The sequence below is a fragment of the Chanos chanos genome, chromosome 7, assembly GCF_902362185.1.
Source record: "Chanos chanos chromosome 7, fChaCha1.1, whole genome shotgun sequence".
NCBI lineage: Eukaryota > Metazoa > Chordata > Actinopteri > Gonorynchiformes > Chanidae > Chanos > Chanos chanos.
In genome coordinates this window covers 33,702,990-33,721,765 of record NC_044501.1, presented here as the reverse complement: position 1 = coordinate 33,721,765, position 18,776 = coordinate 33,702,990, and the positions used below count along the sequence as shown (strand labels likewise).

The window sequence follows — 18,776 nt, the reverse complement described above, 5'->3', positions numbered from 1 at the left end:
GTATGTGTTTGTTGTTTGTGTTCCCTGTGTTTGTGTTTATTTCTGTCTAGATGTTTTTTTTTTGTCTTACTACTACAGACCTATGTAAACATGTATATGAAACATATTTAACACATATTTAGTCGCTAATGCTTCTGACATTCTGATGTTTAATGAAACTTTCATAGCTAATGCTTCTTATTTTCTGCATCAAGAACAAAACAAGTCTAGACGACATGGTAAAAAAGAAGAAAAAAATGTAAACTTATATTTGAGATCTCAAGATCTGGTGACAAACAAAGTTTCCCCTCACAGGTGAAAGATGATGTCATGGAGCAGGATGTCAGTGATGACATCACAAACGATGATGACATTCTGAAAATCTCTGTCTGATGGTCCTGTCTCTGTGTTTTGTTTTGTTTTTTTCTTTTTTGTGTGTGTCTTGCAGGCAAGAGAAGGACTTTAAACTGCTCCTTCACAAGGCCGTACGAAAGATCTCGACGGTACGGCAGGTGGCTCAGCTCACCTTAGCGGACGAGGGCAATGTCATGATACACCATCACTGATGACCTTTGACCTCTATGCTGCTGGCATAGAGGTCAACAAGGCCGCAAGAAGAGCAACGACATGTCGATTTGGGATAAACGGGGAGCCAGTATCACACTAAACAATACAGATGTACTCATTTCAGGATTTCTGAAGATTTCTGCTGCTCATTAGTTCCACAAGTCAGCGTTCAGGGTCGACCTGGAAAAAAAAAAACGCACCTTTTTCTACATACCCAGTGGAGACGGTGGTCTACGTTTGTCATAGCTGAAATGGGATTTGGATAGTTTTGTTTTGGGGGTTGTATCAGGTCACTCACAAAACAACTCACTACCAAGGATAACAGAATGAGCAATGGAAAAACCTTTGCTGCACCTATCCCGTGGATGGAATGTTCCAGAACTGTTGTACAGGACGTTTGTCTGGATGAGTTTTACTACCGTTGCAGAAGGTGCGGGGGTGAAAAGGCTGACAGGAGAGAGAGAGAGAGAGAGAACTGGCCCTGTTTTCCATGGGGGAGATTACAGGCCAGCTTTAAATATGAAGCACCTTCGCGATATGAACCCCTGGTCACATGACGTGCTAAATTTACCCCACGGGATTCCATTACTCAGCAGGCGAGGGATCAGATCTGTCAGGAGAGAGAGAGAGAGAGAGAGAGAGAGGGAGAGAAAAAGAGAGGGAGAGAAAAAGAGAGGGGAAGGTAGATCAAGGAATTGAGGAACTCAGCAATGCATTCTGGGTTTTTTTTTTTTTTTTTTGGTGAAACTCAACTGCTTTTTCCCCCCGACGTCAACAACACATTTTTATTCAGCACTCTCAACGTTATCATCATTTCATCTTTTCTGTCTACCGAATACCTTTTAATACCTCTTACTCACTCATTCACTCACTCATCTACGTCTCTGAAACATACTGTACTTTATGACATGGGATTTCTCAATATTCTATGCCACTGACCAAATAAGAGAGAAAAAAAAACAACTTTTGCTTTGTTTACTCATCCACTCCTTCTTTTGTCAAGCGTTTATTTTGTCGAGCGTTTATTTTTGAGACGTTTTGTTTTGGAAATGTGTGAATGTGTCTGCATGTGCCAGCCGTTTCATTACCCTTACATATTCACATCCTGGATTATATAGGTTTTTTGACAGAACAATGGTCACCTAGAACATACTGAATTTTGTGTCGTCCCTCCAATGAACTGTTCAGTTTCAGAGATGTAAAGACGTAGTTTGATGTATTTATTTACGTTTAGACCACGAGAGATTCAATAACACTGTTATTTATGATGTAAGTAGAGTCCATTTTCCCTGCAAGACTGTTAAGAGTCTAGCCAGAAAGTCAGATAGCCAGAACTTTTTTATTTTTTTTTGAATGACAGAATATATGGACTCCTGATGTGTTATTTATTTCAGTTATGATTAAATTATTTTGTGAATGTTGCCTTAGTGTAGCAGTAAGGCCCCCTTGATGTTCTAGATAAATATATACTGGTGTATAAAAGAATTGTAAAGACATCAACAATTTTCCTACAAGGTAAAACAACCTATCCTATAATTAAAAAATCCTGATATTTACAAGAGTTTTAACTTATTTGTGTCGGAACCTAAAGATGTATTTATTGTTAAAGTTTGATTGTCGAGACGTAGAGTTTGAAATGGCACACTGCGCCCTCTTGTGGTCTCGCAGGTAACAGCAGCAGCAGCAGATGGCGACCTGAACGCTCAGTGTGGATTATCTGACATTAACAGTCTTTAAGAAGGACGTGGTGCAGGCAGGTCACTTTTAATCAGATTAAACCTTCTCTTAAACCTACTTTGTTTACAAAAGATTACTCTTCATGCTTTGGCTAATATTTCAACAAGTTATCATCTCGAGCATTCACCTCTTTATACTTTTACACAAAGTGTGTGGGAAAGATGTGATGCTTTTGAATGATTTGGTGTTTAGCCATTTTTGACAAATAAAATGTCACTCACAGCTCCAGATGTGAGAAAATGGTCAACAAATATAAAAATATAATTAGTATGTATAAAAGGATTATTACTCCAAAAAAAAAAAAAAGGAAAATTAGCTCATATCTCACTATGTCCATTGAGGGTCCTGACTGAACTCTGGTAAAGTTACAGACCACCACTATGCTAACAAATGTCAAAAGTAAGTTGCACAAAAGAAGTTATTCTCTTTGCTCTGTTTGTTTTTTTATATATCTTCAAATGATTATAGACAATGGAACACTTAAAACAATAACTGAGGCGCATAATACATGTAAACCTTTACAGTGCAGCAGCGATACAGTTAAATAATTCATTGTTTTCAAATTTATTTTTAGATATTGTAATTTTGACTCGTCAGCATGTCATGTCACACTGAAGCTGAAGTGATACTTTTTTCCAGTCTGAGAAATCAAAGGTGTGAGGTTTTTGAAAAATCCTACTGAAATACAAGTGTAAGTAGTCACAACAAATGACCTGGTTAATGTAAAGGTTTTGTAAATATGCACTTAGGTACTAAGGTAAAAAAAAAAAATACTACTTAAAACATACACTTGATGCCTACCCTCAGGACATGCGAGATTCAGTGTTCTGTGCTAGGCAAAAGTGCAATTCACCGTACTCACCACTTGGGGGAGTATTGGTGCCGTTAATCAGCACTGGTCACTGTTCTAACGGGTGCAAACACGAACCCTTGAAAAATAGTGGCATAAATCAACCAGAGATTTATTTGAATTTAGGGATTTTCATAATTAAGAACATAATTTACTTTTTCCTTCAGTGAGCTCACTATTTCAAACAATAATAAATGTTACTCCATTTTGCAGTGACAGGAAACAAAATCTTTTATCAGTTTCATACAAATCTGATACACATTAGTCGTACTCAAAATTTTAACAGATACATTCAAGAAATCACCCCCCTCCCCCCCAAAATAAAAGCCCCCTCAAAACAAAGCAATTATATCACTTCGTCACAGGCCAAGTGAGCTGTTACGAATGTCATTGAGTTATGACACGCGTGCTTTGGCACCCTGGGTGGAACACCCCCCCCTCCCTCCCTTGGGAACGAGAGACATAGTACAGTACGATCAGGGACATACTGTGGTCTGACCAAGCCATCTGTTGCTATTTACAGTCATTATAGACAGCTATTTACTGTCGGCATAAATAACAAAGTTACAAACAATGGAGTACGCAGGGTGCCCTGGTACCCAGTGTTCCAGCGTGAACAGTGGTAAGAACAGACAGGCCCTTAATGGGGTATAATACAAATACAGCGCTGTGACATATGATTAATGTTAAATTAACAACGATAGTACAACCCCCAAAACAAAAATGTCATTGAAAGCTACAGGGCTGTGCAGCAACTGCATTCCCAAGTCAGAAGAGAGCGCTGCGGAGTCAGCGTAAGCAGTCAGTTGTCATGGGTTAGTCATCCGTATGAGGCTATCACTGAGTATGTGTCAGTGGGTGAGTGTGATGACCTCACTCTTCATTCTGTTTTCCACGCTGAGAATTTTTTTTTTTTCTCCAGTCATGTCTTTTGAACACGAATCATTAATTCCTTCTTAAAGCCAGTGATCCATTTCCTTGTTTTCGTTTTCCTGTTTTGAACACTCATATAATTAATTGAGTAAAAGCAAAGTGACTGTAGTTTGAGGGTTTAAAAGAAAAGAAAAGAAAAGAAATAAACAGAGAACAAAACAAAGCAAAGCAAAAACAAACCATGCTTATTTCAATTAGTCCATCTGATATCTGTCATCAAGATGATAAGGATACCTAAAATAAAATACCCAGGGGCAACTGAGATCAAACACTTCAATGATACATTTGACTCAGGTCCCATGGGGGTGCATCTGGATCTCAGCTTTGATTGCTCACTTTCTCGCTCTCCTTTTTCTGCTCTTCATCCTACAGTCTGTATAACAAATGTGTCTCCCTTTCAAAAACTGCCCTAACTGAGAGCATGATGCCATGACAACCATTACTAACTGACTGCTAACACTAATACACAGATGGCTGGTGATGGTTTGACTGTGACAAAGCAAAATGCAAGATACTAACTCATGTATTTTGCTTAAGAGTAGAGCTGAAAGATGATTTTGGAACTTTAAACGATAGACCGGATCGTTCGAAACGTCAGTTTCAGTTACGTTTACAGGACGATATAAAATGAATGAAGGGCCAAAAACAACAACAACAAACAGTAGTAGTTTTGACAGGTTTTACAGGAGGGAGTGACTGTTAATGCGCTTCAGATGAAATTCGACATGGTCCCGAAATCTTCTGTCACCTCTCTCTCCACAAACACCGTTCCAGTTTCCCACGCTCTGTGTAACCAATAAAATATAACATCGACGCATCCACGCCCCTCCAGGCTCCTTTCACATGGCTGCCTTACGTTACTCATGTATAACTCATGCCTTGCGGAACATACATATGTCATTATAGCAGCTGTCATGACATTAGCTATAATAAACATGCACACTATTCTGCTTTATCGCCACCACAAGTTAGCAGTTTTACTACACTAGCTGTCTAGACTGTCACTATTATCCAAGGGCTTTTGGGGGATCTTGTGACAACAACGAAAATAAAAACGGAAAAAGGACAAACATCTCATTGGAAGAGCAAAACTGACTGCAGTTGATTACGACTGCAAATTTGCGAAATTCACCTTTTTTCATTTAACGTTAGGTCCCAATGAAAAAACAATGTTTTTTAATAGTACGGCTGTACTTGCCGGATCTGTGATTGTATATAAAAAATGCCGATCAACGTTTCCAGCCACTGAAAATGTTACAATTGAGGGACGCCCGCAAATACTTTCCAATTTATTGGTTAGATTCGTGTCAATCACAAAGTGGGCGCTTCACTTCGGCTTCAATGAAACTCCCAGCAATTTCATTGCTCGATCGGACTGACGTAGAATTCAAATACTTCATAACAGTTGGACAAGTCTTAAAATACTTGCCATCAATCTTAAATTTTCTCCAATCGACATGCTTATCTAGCACATCTTCCCGCCTACAGACGAATGACGCACAGGTCACGTGTTGTTTGTGCTCTGGTCCGTAGAGATGTGTACAGAGGGAGTGAGAAACAGATTGGTAGCCAGCTAGGAGGATATACCGATAATAGAAACTGGTGAATGTGGTCATGTTGCAGTTGCTGAGCTTGAATTCGTGAAGCATTAGTTGGATACATGTTTTCATGAAGCGGCCCAGGGAAGCCTATAATTGGAAGAAGTGAATCGCGCGTCGCTGCTGGAGACTTGGTCTCCCCAAACAAGAATGGGGTCTCGGTCCATAAGGCTAAGGTAAAGTGACCTCAAATCGCGTTCTCTAATGGCAAATTTCACAAATTACCAAGAAAACAAAGCCGATATGTTGATGTTGGAGACACAACAGAGGGCTATTGGGACTAAATCTGGGGCTGCGGCGGCCAACGGCGACACCTCTGCCGGGGAACCCCCTTCTTCCCTAATTAATATCGGCGGCGTTCGTTTCCATCAACACTTACCGCCCTCCAACCACCAGACTACCCAGTCAAAGGAACCCCACCACGACCAACAGTACCACTACCAAGCACAGCAGCATTTGGCAAGCGAAAATCACCAAGATTCACCGGTAAGAAAACCCTCGTCTTCTTCTATTAACCCGGTACATGAGGATCTCGCTACTACTACAAATCAAACACAAGCTACCTCTTCAGCTGCCACTGCAATAGCTGTGAATGCCGGCACCGCTACTTCAGACGGGGTGGATGATATTAGGAAATGCGGATACCTGAGAAAACAGAAACATGGCCATAAGAGGTTTTTTGTTTTACGGGCGTCAAGCCATTTGGGGCCCAGTCGACTGGAATACTACGATAGCGAAAAGAAATTTCGAAACAGCCTTCGCTCCGCTGCCGCTGCCGCCAATACTGCCGGCTCATCTGCCGGGACTGCTGTGACCGCCTCTCCCCCGAAAAGAGTGATTTATCTATACCAGTGTTTCACTGTAAACAAAAGGGCGGATTCTAAGAACAAACATCTCATAGCTTTGTATACTAAAGATGAGTACTTTGCTATTGTGGCCGAGAATGAGCAGGAGCAAGAAGACTGGTACTTAGCGCTGAGTGAACTGATGAACGAGGGTAAAAAAGGCCACATGGACGCGGACGAGCTGGACGATGGCTACGGTACAGTGACCCCAGGTACAGTTTTTAAGGAGGTGTGGCAAGTGAATGTAAAACCCAAAGGCTTGGGTCAAACTAAGAATCTGACAGGTGTGTACAGGCTCTGCCTCTCCTCCAAAACCATTCACTTGGTTAAACTGAACTCTGAGACGCCGTGTGTGAACCTGCAGCTCATGAACATCCGGCGCTGTGGGCATTCTGAAAGTTTCTTCTTCATAGAGGTCGGCCGTTCCTCCTCTATAGGGCCCGGGGAGATATGGATGCAAGTTGACGACTCAGTTGTGGCTCAGAACATGCATGAAACCATACTGGAGACAATGAAGGCGTTGAAAGCCTTCACAGAGTTCCGGCCCAGGAGTAAAAGTCAGTCCTCTGGCTCTAACCCCATGGCTTTCATTACCACACGCCGTCACTTGGGTAACCTCCCACCCAGCCAAACGGGGCTCCAGCGGCGGTCACGGACTGAGTCGGTGGTGGGCACACCACCAAGCAGTAAAAGCAGCGGGGCGAGTGGGTACCGCTTTCGCACCTCCAGCGAGGGTGAGGGCACCATGAACCGGCCTTTCCGATCAGTGACAGGGAGTCTCATCCATCTTAACACGGCTCGTGCCAACCTGGGTCGACAGGAGGCCAGTGGAGCCAGTGGGAGGCACGTAAGGGCACTGCAAGGCACCTACCATGCCCGCTCAGCCTCACTGCCTGTCTCTCACTTCCCCTCCACCACCAGCCCAGTCAGCATGTCCAGCAGCAGCGGGCATGGCTCCGTCTCTGACACGCTCACACGCCCCTCTAGTGCCTCCATCTGCGGCTCTCCCAGCGACGGAGGCTTCAACTCCTCAGACGAGTATGGCTCCAGCCCGGGCGACTTCCGATACTTCCGCGTGCGGAGCAACACGCCGGACTCTCTCGGCAACACGCCGCCCATCCGTGAAGAGCACTGCCTAAGTGACTACATGGCCATGGGCTGGCACCGTGACCTGTTTACGGGGAATTCGGGGGAAGGCTCTCGGGACGAGAGCGCGGACGAAGAGCTGAGGTCGGGTTCACTCAGAAGACGTACCCCTTCCTTCTCCAGGCAGGTAGGAGGTGGCTCCAGTGCAAGTGTGCCCGTGTACCAGAAGATGACCCAAACCACTTACTCGCTGGACGAGGCCGTGGCTGATGGGGGTTCACTAGGTAGCGGGGGACAAGCCACCTCCTCCCCCTCCTCCATGCGCTCTGACCTCAGCTCCAGCTCCGAACACAGCCAGGGCCGCCCCCCAGCCCTGCGGCCTGCTGACACCATGAAAGATGATGGCTACATGCCCATGATGGCCGGCGTGGTCCCCTCCCCCCGCGATTCGGACTACATGCCTATGCAACCCAGTCCTCAGCTCTCCTTTTCGCCGCTGCTCCAGAGCACCGCCTCTCCTGCCTCGCAGCAGGTGGACTCGCAGGGCTACATGATGATGCTCCCGGGTGGAGTTGGTACGGGGGGTAGCAGCAGCGGTGGAGATGGCTCTTTGTCACAGACCAGTCCTCACAGTGGTGGCAGGGTTACGGGTCGCAGTGGCCCCGAGTGTCTTGAGAATGGGGAATACATGGACATGTCCCAGAACATCCCTGTGGGGACACGGAAGCTCTCCAACGCTGCCTACTACGCGCTCACCGCATCCGAGGTGTCCAAGTCTCACAGCCCCTATTTTTCGCTCCCACGCTCATACAAAGCTCCAGTGAGGGAGCAGCGGGAACACGACGAATATGTTCCCATGAGCTCTCCTGCCAAAACTGTCCGGAATTCCCATTCCGCCACTCCCGAGCGGAGCCCCCGGCTCCCACCTGGTGACGCGCCCCTCCATAACGGCTGCGGGGACCCCGATCGGACAGACCATCGTGTCACGCGGCCCACCCGTCTCCCCCTTTCCCGACGTAGCTTCCACGGCTCTCTCCAGGCTAGCGAACAGGTTGCGGCCCCCACCAGCCCCGGTGAGTACATCAACATTGAGTTCAGCGACCCGCCCATATACCCTAGCTGCCCCTTGTCTACAGAAGGGTCCCCCTCTGCCACCGTGACCTCGAGCAGGGACCAGGAGGAGTCTCCCACCCACCAAGACTACATGAGTGTGGACACCGACGCCCTTCGGCCCAAAAACCATTCGCCTCGCCCGTCTTTGGTAGCTCCCTGGAACCCTCCTAGCTACATCCGCCCCCTGGCTTCCTCCTCCTCTTCCTCCTCCCAGGCGAGCATCGGACGGTCAGATGACTACACGCAGATGACCTTTGGCCTAGGAGCGGAGTCTTCAAGCCCCAGCGGCATGCTCCGCCTGTGTGCGTTGGAACAACACTACCCTCCATCCAGCCCTCTTCCTGAGCCAAAGGTCATCCGCGCCGACCCCCAGGGCAGGCGGAGACACAGCTCGGAGACCTTCACCACGACGCCGGCGGCGACTGGCACGGATGGAGCCGACGCCAACCCCTCTGCGCCCAACGGCGCCCAACTTGCAGAAGGCGGGAAGTGGCAGAGCTCAGCATCATTCGACAGCGTGTGGATGTGCGTGGAAGGGGCGGCGACCGCGGACGCGGCAGCAACAGCAGCCATGCCCACCGAGGGAGCGGAGACGGGCGGCAGCTCTGGGAGGACGTGTCACGCTGTATCCAAGGGTTACCAGAACGGCCTCAACTACATCGCCCTGGACCTGAAAGAGGACCCAGGACCCGGGAACGACCATGATGTACCTCCTTCACCTTCAGCGGTCGCCCCCCACCCAGAGAACGGGGCGTACGCCAGCATAGATTTCACCAAATCAGAAGGGGTGGCAGCCTCGAAAGGTAAATGTTTTATTCACTCACTCCATAAATGAACTACACATAGAGGAACTGATATTTCTCTCTCTCTCCCTCCTCCTCTCTCTCTATGAATTCCTTAAAAGACTTGAAATGTCATGTGTGAACTTCCTATTCTCTTTTGATTTCTAGAGAAAGCTGCAGGAATGAGTAGTTTGTTGTTCTTTACCGCCTCAGTGAGTTAGATATTGATAAGAAGTTAGTTCTTTGGCCATATTTCACAGTCGAACCTCTCCCCTCTGAAACGTGTGGGCGTAGTAGTTTTCCTGCTGGATGTTGTCTCTCTCTCTTGATTCGAAAGAGTAGATCCACTTAGTTAAGTCTAAGTTCAGACCAGGTAAAGTCTCTGTTGCTCCCTCTTATTAGGTCGTACTTAGCTCCACTTAACCACGATTAGCTCTGCGGCCAACAGAAGGCCACACGGAGTTAAGGCAGTGATTAACTCGGTCACTTAAACTCACCTTAAACATAAACAGGAGCGTGTGTCTGTGTTTTTGCTTGTACATGTATATGTGTGCGGCTCTGTGTGTGTGTGTATGCCTCTATGATTATGTATCTGTGTGTGTGTGTGTGTTGATGTCTGAGCTGTGGTGTACAAGGTGATAATGACGAGCGGTAAGGGCTCTCTCACCAGCTTCTCTTAGGTGTTGATTCGCTAAAGCGTGTTGTGCATAAATCAAAGGATCACTTGGAGAAAAAACATATGGAGGCAAATCCCTCTTCTACCTACTCTTTACATGAGCCCCACGCTAGAGCGCAGAGAAACAGCGCTCTTCACACGTGTCTCTCTGACACACCTGGAAACACCATTCCATATTTATATCTCTACCCTTTTATATCTTCTTCTTCCTTTTCTTTCTTTTTTTTTTTTTTTTTTTTTGGTGATGTACCTCACGATACCCTTTATCCGGCCATACCTTCAGCACTGACTTGGGGCCAGTGAGTGCCCTCATTTTTTTGTGAAGTTTAGAGTAAGGTTCGGACGGAAAACTGGATCAGAGATCGGAGTGGTCGCTTACTTTCTCACGGTCACAGTAGTGTTTGCCAAGAATTGTAATTTTCAAGAATTACGGCAGAGTTATCACATATGGACTTGTTTGTTTTTGACATGCATGGATTTCTGGGAATACTGAAAACCCTTTTGAGATTTTTGTTGTTGTTGTTGTTGTTGCTGATTTTCTATGGGACCAGGGTAGGCCTGAGGCAGGTGCAGTTATAGGCTAGTTCATGGCTAAATCTAGGCTAGATAAACATTTAGATATTCAGCCCTTTGATTAGCTGGCATGAGTTGTTTTTTTTTTTTTGTTTTTTTTCCCTATGTGCCCGTCTGTGTGGGGAATGTTTTCTGGAGACGGAGTGTTTTGTTTGCGTTGGTGCTTTGCTGTCGCTATCCACTGTCTAAAGAGGACCTGTTAGGTTTATGTGGTCTGTTTCTCACCCTCTCTCTCTCTCTCTCTCTCTCCCTCTCCCTATCTCTCTCTCTCCCTCCCTCTCCCTCTCCCTTTCTTTTTCTCCCCCTTCTCTCTCTGTCTCCCCTGTTGTCCCTTCATTTCATATTTGTCCAGTGCTTGCTGAATTAGTTATGTGTTTGGCACAGATTGTGTGTGTGTGTGTGTGTGTGTGTGTCTGAGAGAGAGAGAGAGAGAGAGAGAGAGAGAAAATGAGGCAAGTGTGAGTCAGTGTTCTCAGCAAGCCTTGGCTGACTCATTTGTTTATCGTGGAGTTGAGGCGTAGATGAAGGTAGATGTGTGTGTGTGTGTGTGTGTGTGTGTGTGTGTGTGAGGGAGAGGGAGAGAGAGGGAGCGAGAGCAGCATCTTTGTGTGAGAGGTGGGGAAAGGGTGTGTGAGAGCTGAGAGGAATTCCGTGAGTGTACAGCATGTTATTGCTCAAATGTTACAGTTCTATCTGTCTCTCTTTTCTTTCTCACTTTTCTCTCCTTGTCTCCTTCATTTTCTCCTGGTTTTGTCCGAATGTGATATTTTCTGGAGTTCTAACCTTTCACTCGGCCAGCAACCAGCACAAGAGAAACGTTGATAGTGTGTTTTCTTATGCGTGTGTGTGTGTGTGCGCGTGTGTGTGTTGAAAACACAAGAAGCAAAGACTCCTATGCAGAGGAAGAGTCATGGTGGGATGCATGCATGGATTGCACCAATTTTGTTTGCCCTCCCAGCACAATGTGTCTGTACTTGTCTGCCAGCACAGGTTAACAGTGCACCATTGACATGTACTGCATCAAAGCAAACAGCTCCTTACCGTGTTTGTGAGGCGGTGGCACGGGTGGTCTTCCGCACAGAGCTCCGTCTAAACTATTACTGACACATCTCCCGCTGCTGGGAGGTGCGCTGGCAAAGTGTGTGTGTGTGTGTGTGTGTGTGTGTGCGCGCGCATGTGTGCGTGCACGTGTAATGCTTGTTTAGTTATGAACAGTCAGTAACATGCAGAAACCTTGAACTCATTTTGCTCTCTACATCTGGGTTACTCTGCCTGACTGATAAACGTTTGCTGCTGTTTGCCCTTGCTCGCTCGCTCTCTCTCTCTCTCTCTCTCTTCCTCGCTCAGGGTTGGCACCCAGGTGTCAGGTCTCTGGGGTATGGATTGTTTGTTTTAGTTGAGGAGCACGCGTGAACGTGTTCCACTTTCCACCCCCCCCCTCCTGTGCTGAGTCATTCTCGGACTCTTTGATGTGGCCTAATTGGCACAACGTGTTGGGGCACAAGGCACATGCTACAGGAAACATATCAACGCTGAAAAATGAACTTCCTGCCTTGCCCAGCTCTCACACCTGGAGGGCCGCTGACTCAGGAGCAACTGTGTTTCTCTTCTTTTTCTCTCTATCTCTCCTCTTGTTTTCTCTCTCTCTCTCTCTCTCTCTCTCTCTCTCTCTCTCTCACGCCCTCCCCTCTTTTTTTTTTTTTTCCCCCTATTTTGTCGTGCTGTGCTAGTAGTTTATCAGCGTCGTACACACCAAATTTGGCCACAGAATCATTGTTGTTGTTGTCGTTGTTATGAAGTTCGTAGCGGGCTTATAGTATTAGGTCTATTTGTGTAGGCTTGTATGACTCTACAGCTGACGCTGGCATGTGCGCGCGACGCAGCGTGATAGCGATACAGGTGTTGCCAGGAGATTTGCCTCTGTGTTTTGGATGGTGTTGTGGAAATGACACGGCTATGACATGCTGGCTTTTGGTTGTGTGTGTGGTCTTTGTGGCGTTGGAATGTAAATTAGAGAGCGCATAGCTACACAGGAATGTGCTTTAATCGCGACACATTGGCCTTTTCAGTCCCCTGACTGGAGCTTTTAAAAACACGGAGGTAAACAGCCGAGGGAGGAGGGAACAGAACCACGTATTCAACCGTTAATGAAATCTTTTACCAAGGTTAAAAAAAAAAAAAAGAAGAAGAAGAAAAGAAACGAAAGAAAAGTAGAGCGGATGAAAAAACTATGCTATTTCTATCACTCTTTCATATCAAAGACTTATCTTATCTATGTCTTATCTCCTGCAACTTCTGCATCTCTCTTGTTGAGGCTGTCTGTTCTAACTGAGGCTTTTACCATACACTGTCAGTTTTTTAACCTTTTTTTTTCCAACTCTTTTTTTTTTTGCGTCACTGCTCGACACCACTAAACAAACCATGCACTGAACAACAAGGGAAGGGGAGGGGGGTAGAGAGAGAGACAGAGAGAGAGAGCGAGAGAGAGAGAGAGAGAGAGAGAGAGAGAAACAGTCCATAGTCCATGTGGGACAGTAGAAGAGAGTGGGGACTCTTCTGAGTAACCTGCAGTAGAAGAGCAGGGGACTGGACTAGTCCCTCAGAGAAGAGCAGGGGACTGGACTAGTCCCTCAGAGAAGAGCAGGGGACTGGACTAGTCCCTCAGAGAAGAGCAGGGGACTGGACTAGTCCCTCAGAGAAGAGCAGGGGACTGGACTAGTCCCTCAGAGAAGAGCAGGGGACTGGAGTAGTCCCTCAGAGAAGAGCAGGGGACTGGACTAGTCCCTCAGAGAAGAGCAGGGGACTGGACTAGTCCCTTAGAGGCCTTGTGCCCTTTCTGTATATCACATACATCTATATTTACAACTTTATTTTGAGAGCGACACTTATTTACGATGGGGGCATGTGCCAACCAGTATTGCTCTCAGAGCAGGAAATGAGTGCAGCAGGTAACAGGATCTCTTTCCTGTGTAAAGTACAGTGTCACTCCACACACTCACACACACACACTCACTCACTCACTGACTCACACACACACAGACACACACACACACACACACACCAAAAAAAGCTCTGTTAAGCACACACTAATATATTCTTTTCTCAAAATAGTACATAAACACAAACATATGTTTTCTGTTAAATGTGTTTTGCTTCTTTAGAAACACATTTTGTCATATTCATTTTGTCATACTTTTTTTACAGTCTTTTTATTGCTTCTTTCGAAGTCCTTGTCCTCCACAAACATTGCAAAAGACGATGACACACTAACACTTCACATCAACTCGTAGTATCACAACAGAAGGGCAAAACATGCTTTTCTGTCATTAAAAAAAGTTTTGTTTTTCTTTTTAAACAGTTTTTTTTTTTTTCCCAAGGAATTTTCCTCCCACTTAGCTGTGTGTCAGATGTTTGTGCAGGCAACTGACTGACTAATAAACGTTGAGTAATGACATTCCTGGTTTCCATGTGCTGTAGTTCACCTTAACGGACAAGGAGGAGAAATCCAGGCAATTCCCGCCACTCCGAAAGCCACATCTTCCGTTGCTCTGTGGCCGGCTATTCCTAGCGCAATATATTGGCTCATTTCATATTACATTAAGCCTTATATTTAGACCCGCTTGGCATTTATTGTTTGTCAGTTTGCACTGACATTATGGAAAACATTCTTCTTAGCTTAAGTAATCGGTGCTCAATGTCAGCACTGGATTGAACTTTTGACCTTTGCCCCTGCCTCCACCCCTCCCCCCCCTCACTTCACCTCCACGCCCTCACCCTAGCCTTTCCTGAGAGAGACCTTGACCGGCTGCTTGTTTGTGTGCTGTGTGGTTAGTGACCGTGCGACAGCTCTAGCGTTGTGTTGCTTTTTCCTGACGCCACATATGAACACACACACACACACGTTACAAAAAACGCCTGTCTCTGTCTGTTATGTCAGGCTCGTGGTAAGCTTGTGTGTGTGTGTGTCAGAGGTACAGTCAGTCCTTGTGTTTAGGTCTAAAAATGAATGGGAGTATGACATGACAAGGCTGTATGTGTGTTTTGCGTGTGCGATTGAACATGGCAGAGCATTCCTACCGTATTGCTTTTTCGAAAAAAGAAAAAAAAAAAGTTACAGACACACATTAGATTTTAAGAGTGACAGGAAGATGCTGGTCTAGGACATGATGTGTCGGGCTCAGGAAGACCATATATGGTCACACACAAACACATGCACACCCCGGCGTGTATTTCATATCCTTTTCTTTCCATGTCTTGTGCCCTTAATTTCTTAATTAACCTTTATGGTAGCAGTGGTGCAATGCTGTAATATCCTTTGCTGTGTTCTCAGAAATGACAGAATTGTCATGTCAAACAAAGAGTCTCCACTTTAGTAATGTAAAAGCCACTCCCTCTCTCTCTCTCACTCTCTCTTTTGCTCAATCAGTATCTCTCTCTTTCAGTTCATAGTCAGTCATGTAATGGCCATGACATGTTCTCAGCATGCGGCGCGCGCACACACACACGGAGTACAAAAAAAAAATGAGTTGGCTCAGAGTGACAGCTGGTCCTTCTCTTGAGGATGAACACCACAAGGTGCCACTGAGGTGTGTCTGTGTGTGTGTGCGTGTGTGTGTGAATTTGAGGTCTTGTAATCCTCTGCTCTTTGTTTAACTTAGCGAGGTCCTCTGGGGATACCACTTTCTCCTGTGTGTGTGTGTGTGTGTGTGTGTGTGTGTGTCTGTGCCTGTGCCTGGGTGTGCTCATCACGTTTAATACTGACAGGTGTCAGGCATCTTTCTCTTGGGTGAAGATCGGGGCAAGATCTGTCGGGGGTTTTTCGTGGTACGTCTATGATTCCTTCGAGGAAATTTGTCAAATCCCAAAACCACCAACACGGCTCAGCCACTTGCTCACTCATCTCCGTGCCAGCTGACCTACGCAAATCTTCTCTTCGTTTATTTACCTTTTTATTGTAATTCCTTTAGCAGAATGAATCACCCTCAGCCCTTATCTCAGTGCCTGGTAGTAAATTCCTGTAAATCGTTATTTAACTTTGTCACGTCATCTTAGCGGCTGTGATCAAAAGTGGAACGTAGGTGTGCAGGTGAAAAGTTTGTTTCAACCGCATGACAAAGTCCCTCGGCTCTTTTGAGCTATGTCAAGACAACATAAAGAAATGTTGTGCACTTTAGCCCATCACTAATGTACAGGGTTCTTCCAGAGCGAAAGCATAGCTTTTTCCTCTCTCTCTCTCCGTGTTTGTGTGTGTGTGTGTGTGTGTCAGTAGGAGTGTATATACTCAGTCGCCTGCCTGTCCGTCTGCATGTCCGTCTCTCTACAGCTTGAGCTTTTAATATGAAACCGTTGGTCTCCTTTGTATACGACTCCCTCAGAGTTGACTTTGACCTTGTTATGCTCGTCATTTTGGCAGCTCCAGTTTAGCATAACTGGTGCATTTAACCATGTACAAGTTATGAATGTTCTTCCTTCTGAGAGGAGAAGAGGTAAAGAGAGAGAGAACAGAGGACGTAGAGAGGGAGAAAAGAAAGAAAAGGGCTGTGTGTTGGAATGTTGGCCAGTAAATGAATTAACGATGTGAAGCCATATGGGCTAGCAGAGAGCAGGTGAAATAGGCCTAGCCTGAAACGACCAGGATTACTCAGGGAGTCAGAGCTAACATCTCTCACCTCAGACCGTGTGAGATGCTGACTGCAGGTCAGCAGACCTCCTGGAAAAAGTCCGCTCTTTTTTTTTTTTTTAAAAGAACGACCTCGCCGTTTTGTTTTTTTTTAAGACCTCTTTAAATCACCTCATCGTTTTTTGAAACTCTAGCCTGGTTCTCCATCAAACGCTTGTGTTTGTAGGGTGTTTTTTTTTTATTTTTATCGACCCAAACGCTCATTTTCTGTCATGATCTCCAATCCAATTAAAACAACGCTGATTTGCTTTGTCATTAATGGTCATTGCTGTGTCAGCAATGATATTTCCAAATAAATGATTTTGCAACTGTCAAATCAGTAAAATAATTAAGCAAAATACAACAAATAACCATTATATATATATAAAATTTTAAAGAGTAAAGTTTACCTTTAACATGCTTGGACACAAAGCTATCTGATCTTTTGTTTCAGTACTATATATATATATATATATATTAAGGTGACCTCATTAAATATATAACACATTTCAAAAGTTGAATTCCTAGCTTTAGCCCTCCTAAAATGAGCACCCCTTGTATTAACATCATTTGAGAATGGACATAAATTAGTAGTAAATCACCAGGGCCTTAAGTCCTCTGTTGGTCTTATTTGGTCTTGACAGCACAAATTTGTGAAAACACATCAACAGAGCTCTCTGAGGTTGTTGATGCCCATTAGTCTGGGATGGGTTACGAGGCTATTTTCGATTTCGGTCATTCCGCAGTAAGACAGATGTTCCGCAAATGGAGAAAATTCTGTCTTTGTCACTGGCCATCTGCCAAGGGCAGTCAGTCGCACTGAATTCAGCGCACGTGTTGACTGAAAGATGCCCAAAGAAGACTGAGAACCTCAGGTGAAGATAAATGGATCCACAGACAATTTTTTTTTTTTTTTTTTGCAACAGTCAGTGTGAGTCATTTATCGGGAATGTGATTTGCACAAACTCTGTTTACATGGAGAAAAAAACAGAAAGACAGAAGTACATGAATGCGCAACCGAGTGTGTACTAGAGATTGTCAAACAAGACATCTGGAATAGTGTGCTTTGTACAGACAAGTCAAAGGTGGAGTTATTTTAGCTGCAGTGACAGATATCAACGTTTGATGCATCTCCCAAAAGCTGCCTTTGAACTGAGAACATTATGGTTTGGGGGCTGCTTCAGGTTCAGGGCAGGTTGCTCTCACTGAATCAGACATATGTTCCACAGTGTTTTAAGAGAACATCTCAGCAGAATGTGAGGCTATCTGTCAAAAAGCTGATACCAAACTGGGTCTTGCTATGACAATGGACAATGATCTAAAGCCATCAGGTGGAAAAGAAGAAATGCAGAGTTTTGTGCCGGCCAAGTCAAAGTCCAAATCTAAATCTAATTTACGTCATGAATGGCAGACTTCAAAGTTGGCAACATGTAAGAATGTCCTTGAACCTCACATAGTTGAAGGAGATCTGTGTGAACGAGTGGACCAAAAATTCGACACAACTGAGTTAGAAGAAATGCGTAAACGAAATAATGTCTGCTCAAGAGGGCAAGACCCATCACTGAAACCAGGCGTGCACATATTTTTTCTAATCCAGGGGAACTGCCTTTCTGCGTGCTTTTGTTAAATAAAAACTGCAGTTTTTTTTTTAAACCTGCGTCATTTCTTAAATTTCATCACCTCAATCTGTTTATAGCATCTGTTTATAGAGGGGGGAAAAAAAAGTAAAAACCATGTGCCCCAATGTTTTAAAAACCAAACTCCTCAGATGTACTTCGCTACTTAATTGTAGCCCTTTTATTTATGAATATGCATTTGTGTGTGTTTTTGTCTTGTGTGCAGAGGTTTATGTGGATATGTGTGTAAGCTTGTAATGGGGGTTGGGGGTTGGCATAAACAATGGTTCCTTTGTGGCTTGTGTATGCAGATTAATTTAACCATCCTATTAATTTGCTCTACTCTATTCCTGTCCATTTACAGTAATGTGTCCCCAGTCTATTTCCATACCTCAATCCATAACCTTAACCTCTATCTCGGCACTAGCCGAGTTGCAGCAGACTTAATTGGGGCCTAATTCCGGAGCAAGTTCCTCCCGTTGTTCCTGTGTGTGTTTTCTGCAGTCATTAGAAGATCATGCGTAATCGACCTGCGCTAGAGGTCAGCTGATTTCCTCAGTAAATGTTCCGTCCATGGGGGGGGGGAGGTGTCCTATGTGAGCACCAACATTTTGGCCTTGTTTGGCAATATCGGACGGACCAATGGCCCTTTTCGGCATACCGGGTCGACGGTGGTGTACATCACAGAACAAGGGCTGACAGTGCCAGTGCTCTGGGTGTTAGATTATGGATTAGGTTACAACTGTGTGTCTGCCATGAAAG

General features: G+C 45.1%; 1 protein-coding gene across 1 annotated transcript in view; it reads left to right on the top strand.

The window, feature by feature from the left end:
* Positions 1-5,628: 5,628 nt before the first annotated feature.
* Positions 5,629-18,776, top strand: part of irs4b (insulin receptor substrate 4b) — a 15,688-nt gene continuing 2,540 nt past the window's right edge. The window contains exon 1 of the mRNA XM_030779604.1: positions 5,629-9,511. Coding sequence (XP_030635464.1) covers positions 5,869-9,511 — 3,643 coding nt within the window. The 5' untranslated portion in view covers positions 5,629-5,868. The remainder of the gene's footprint in view (positions 9,512-18,776) is intronic.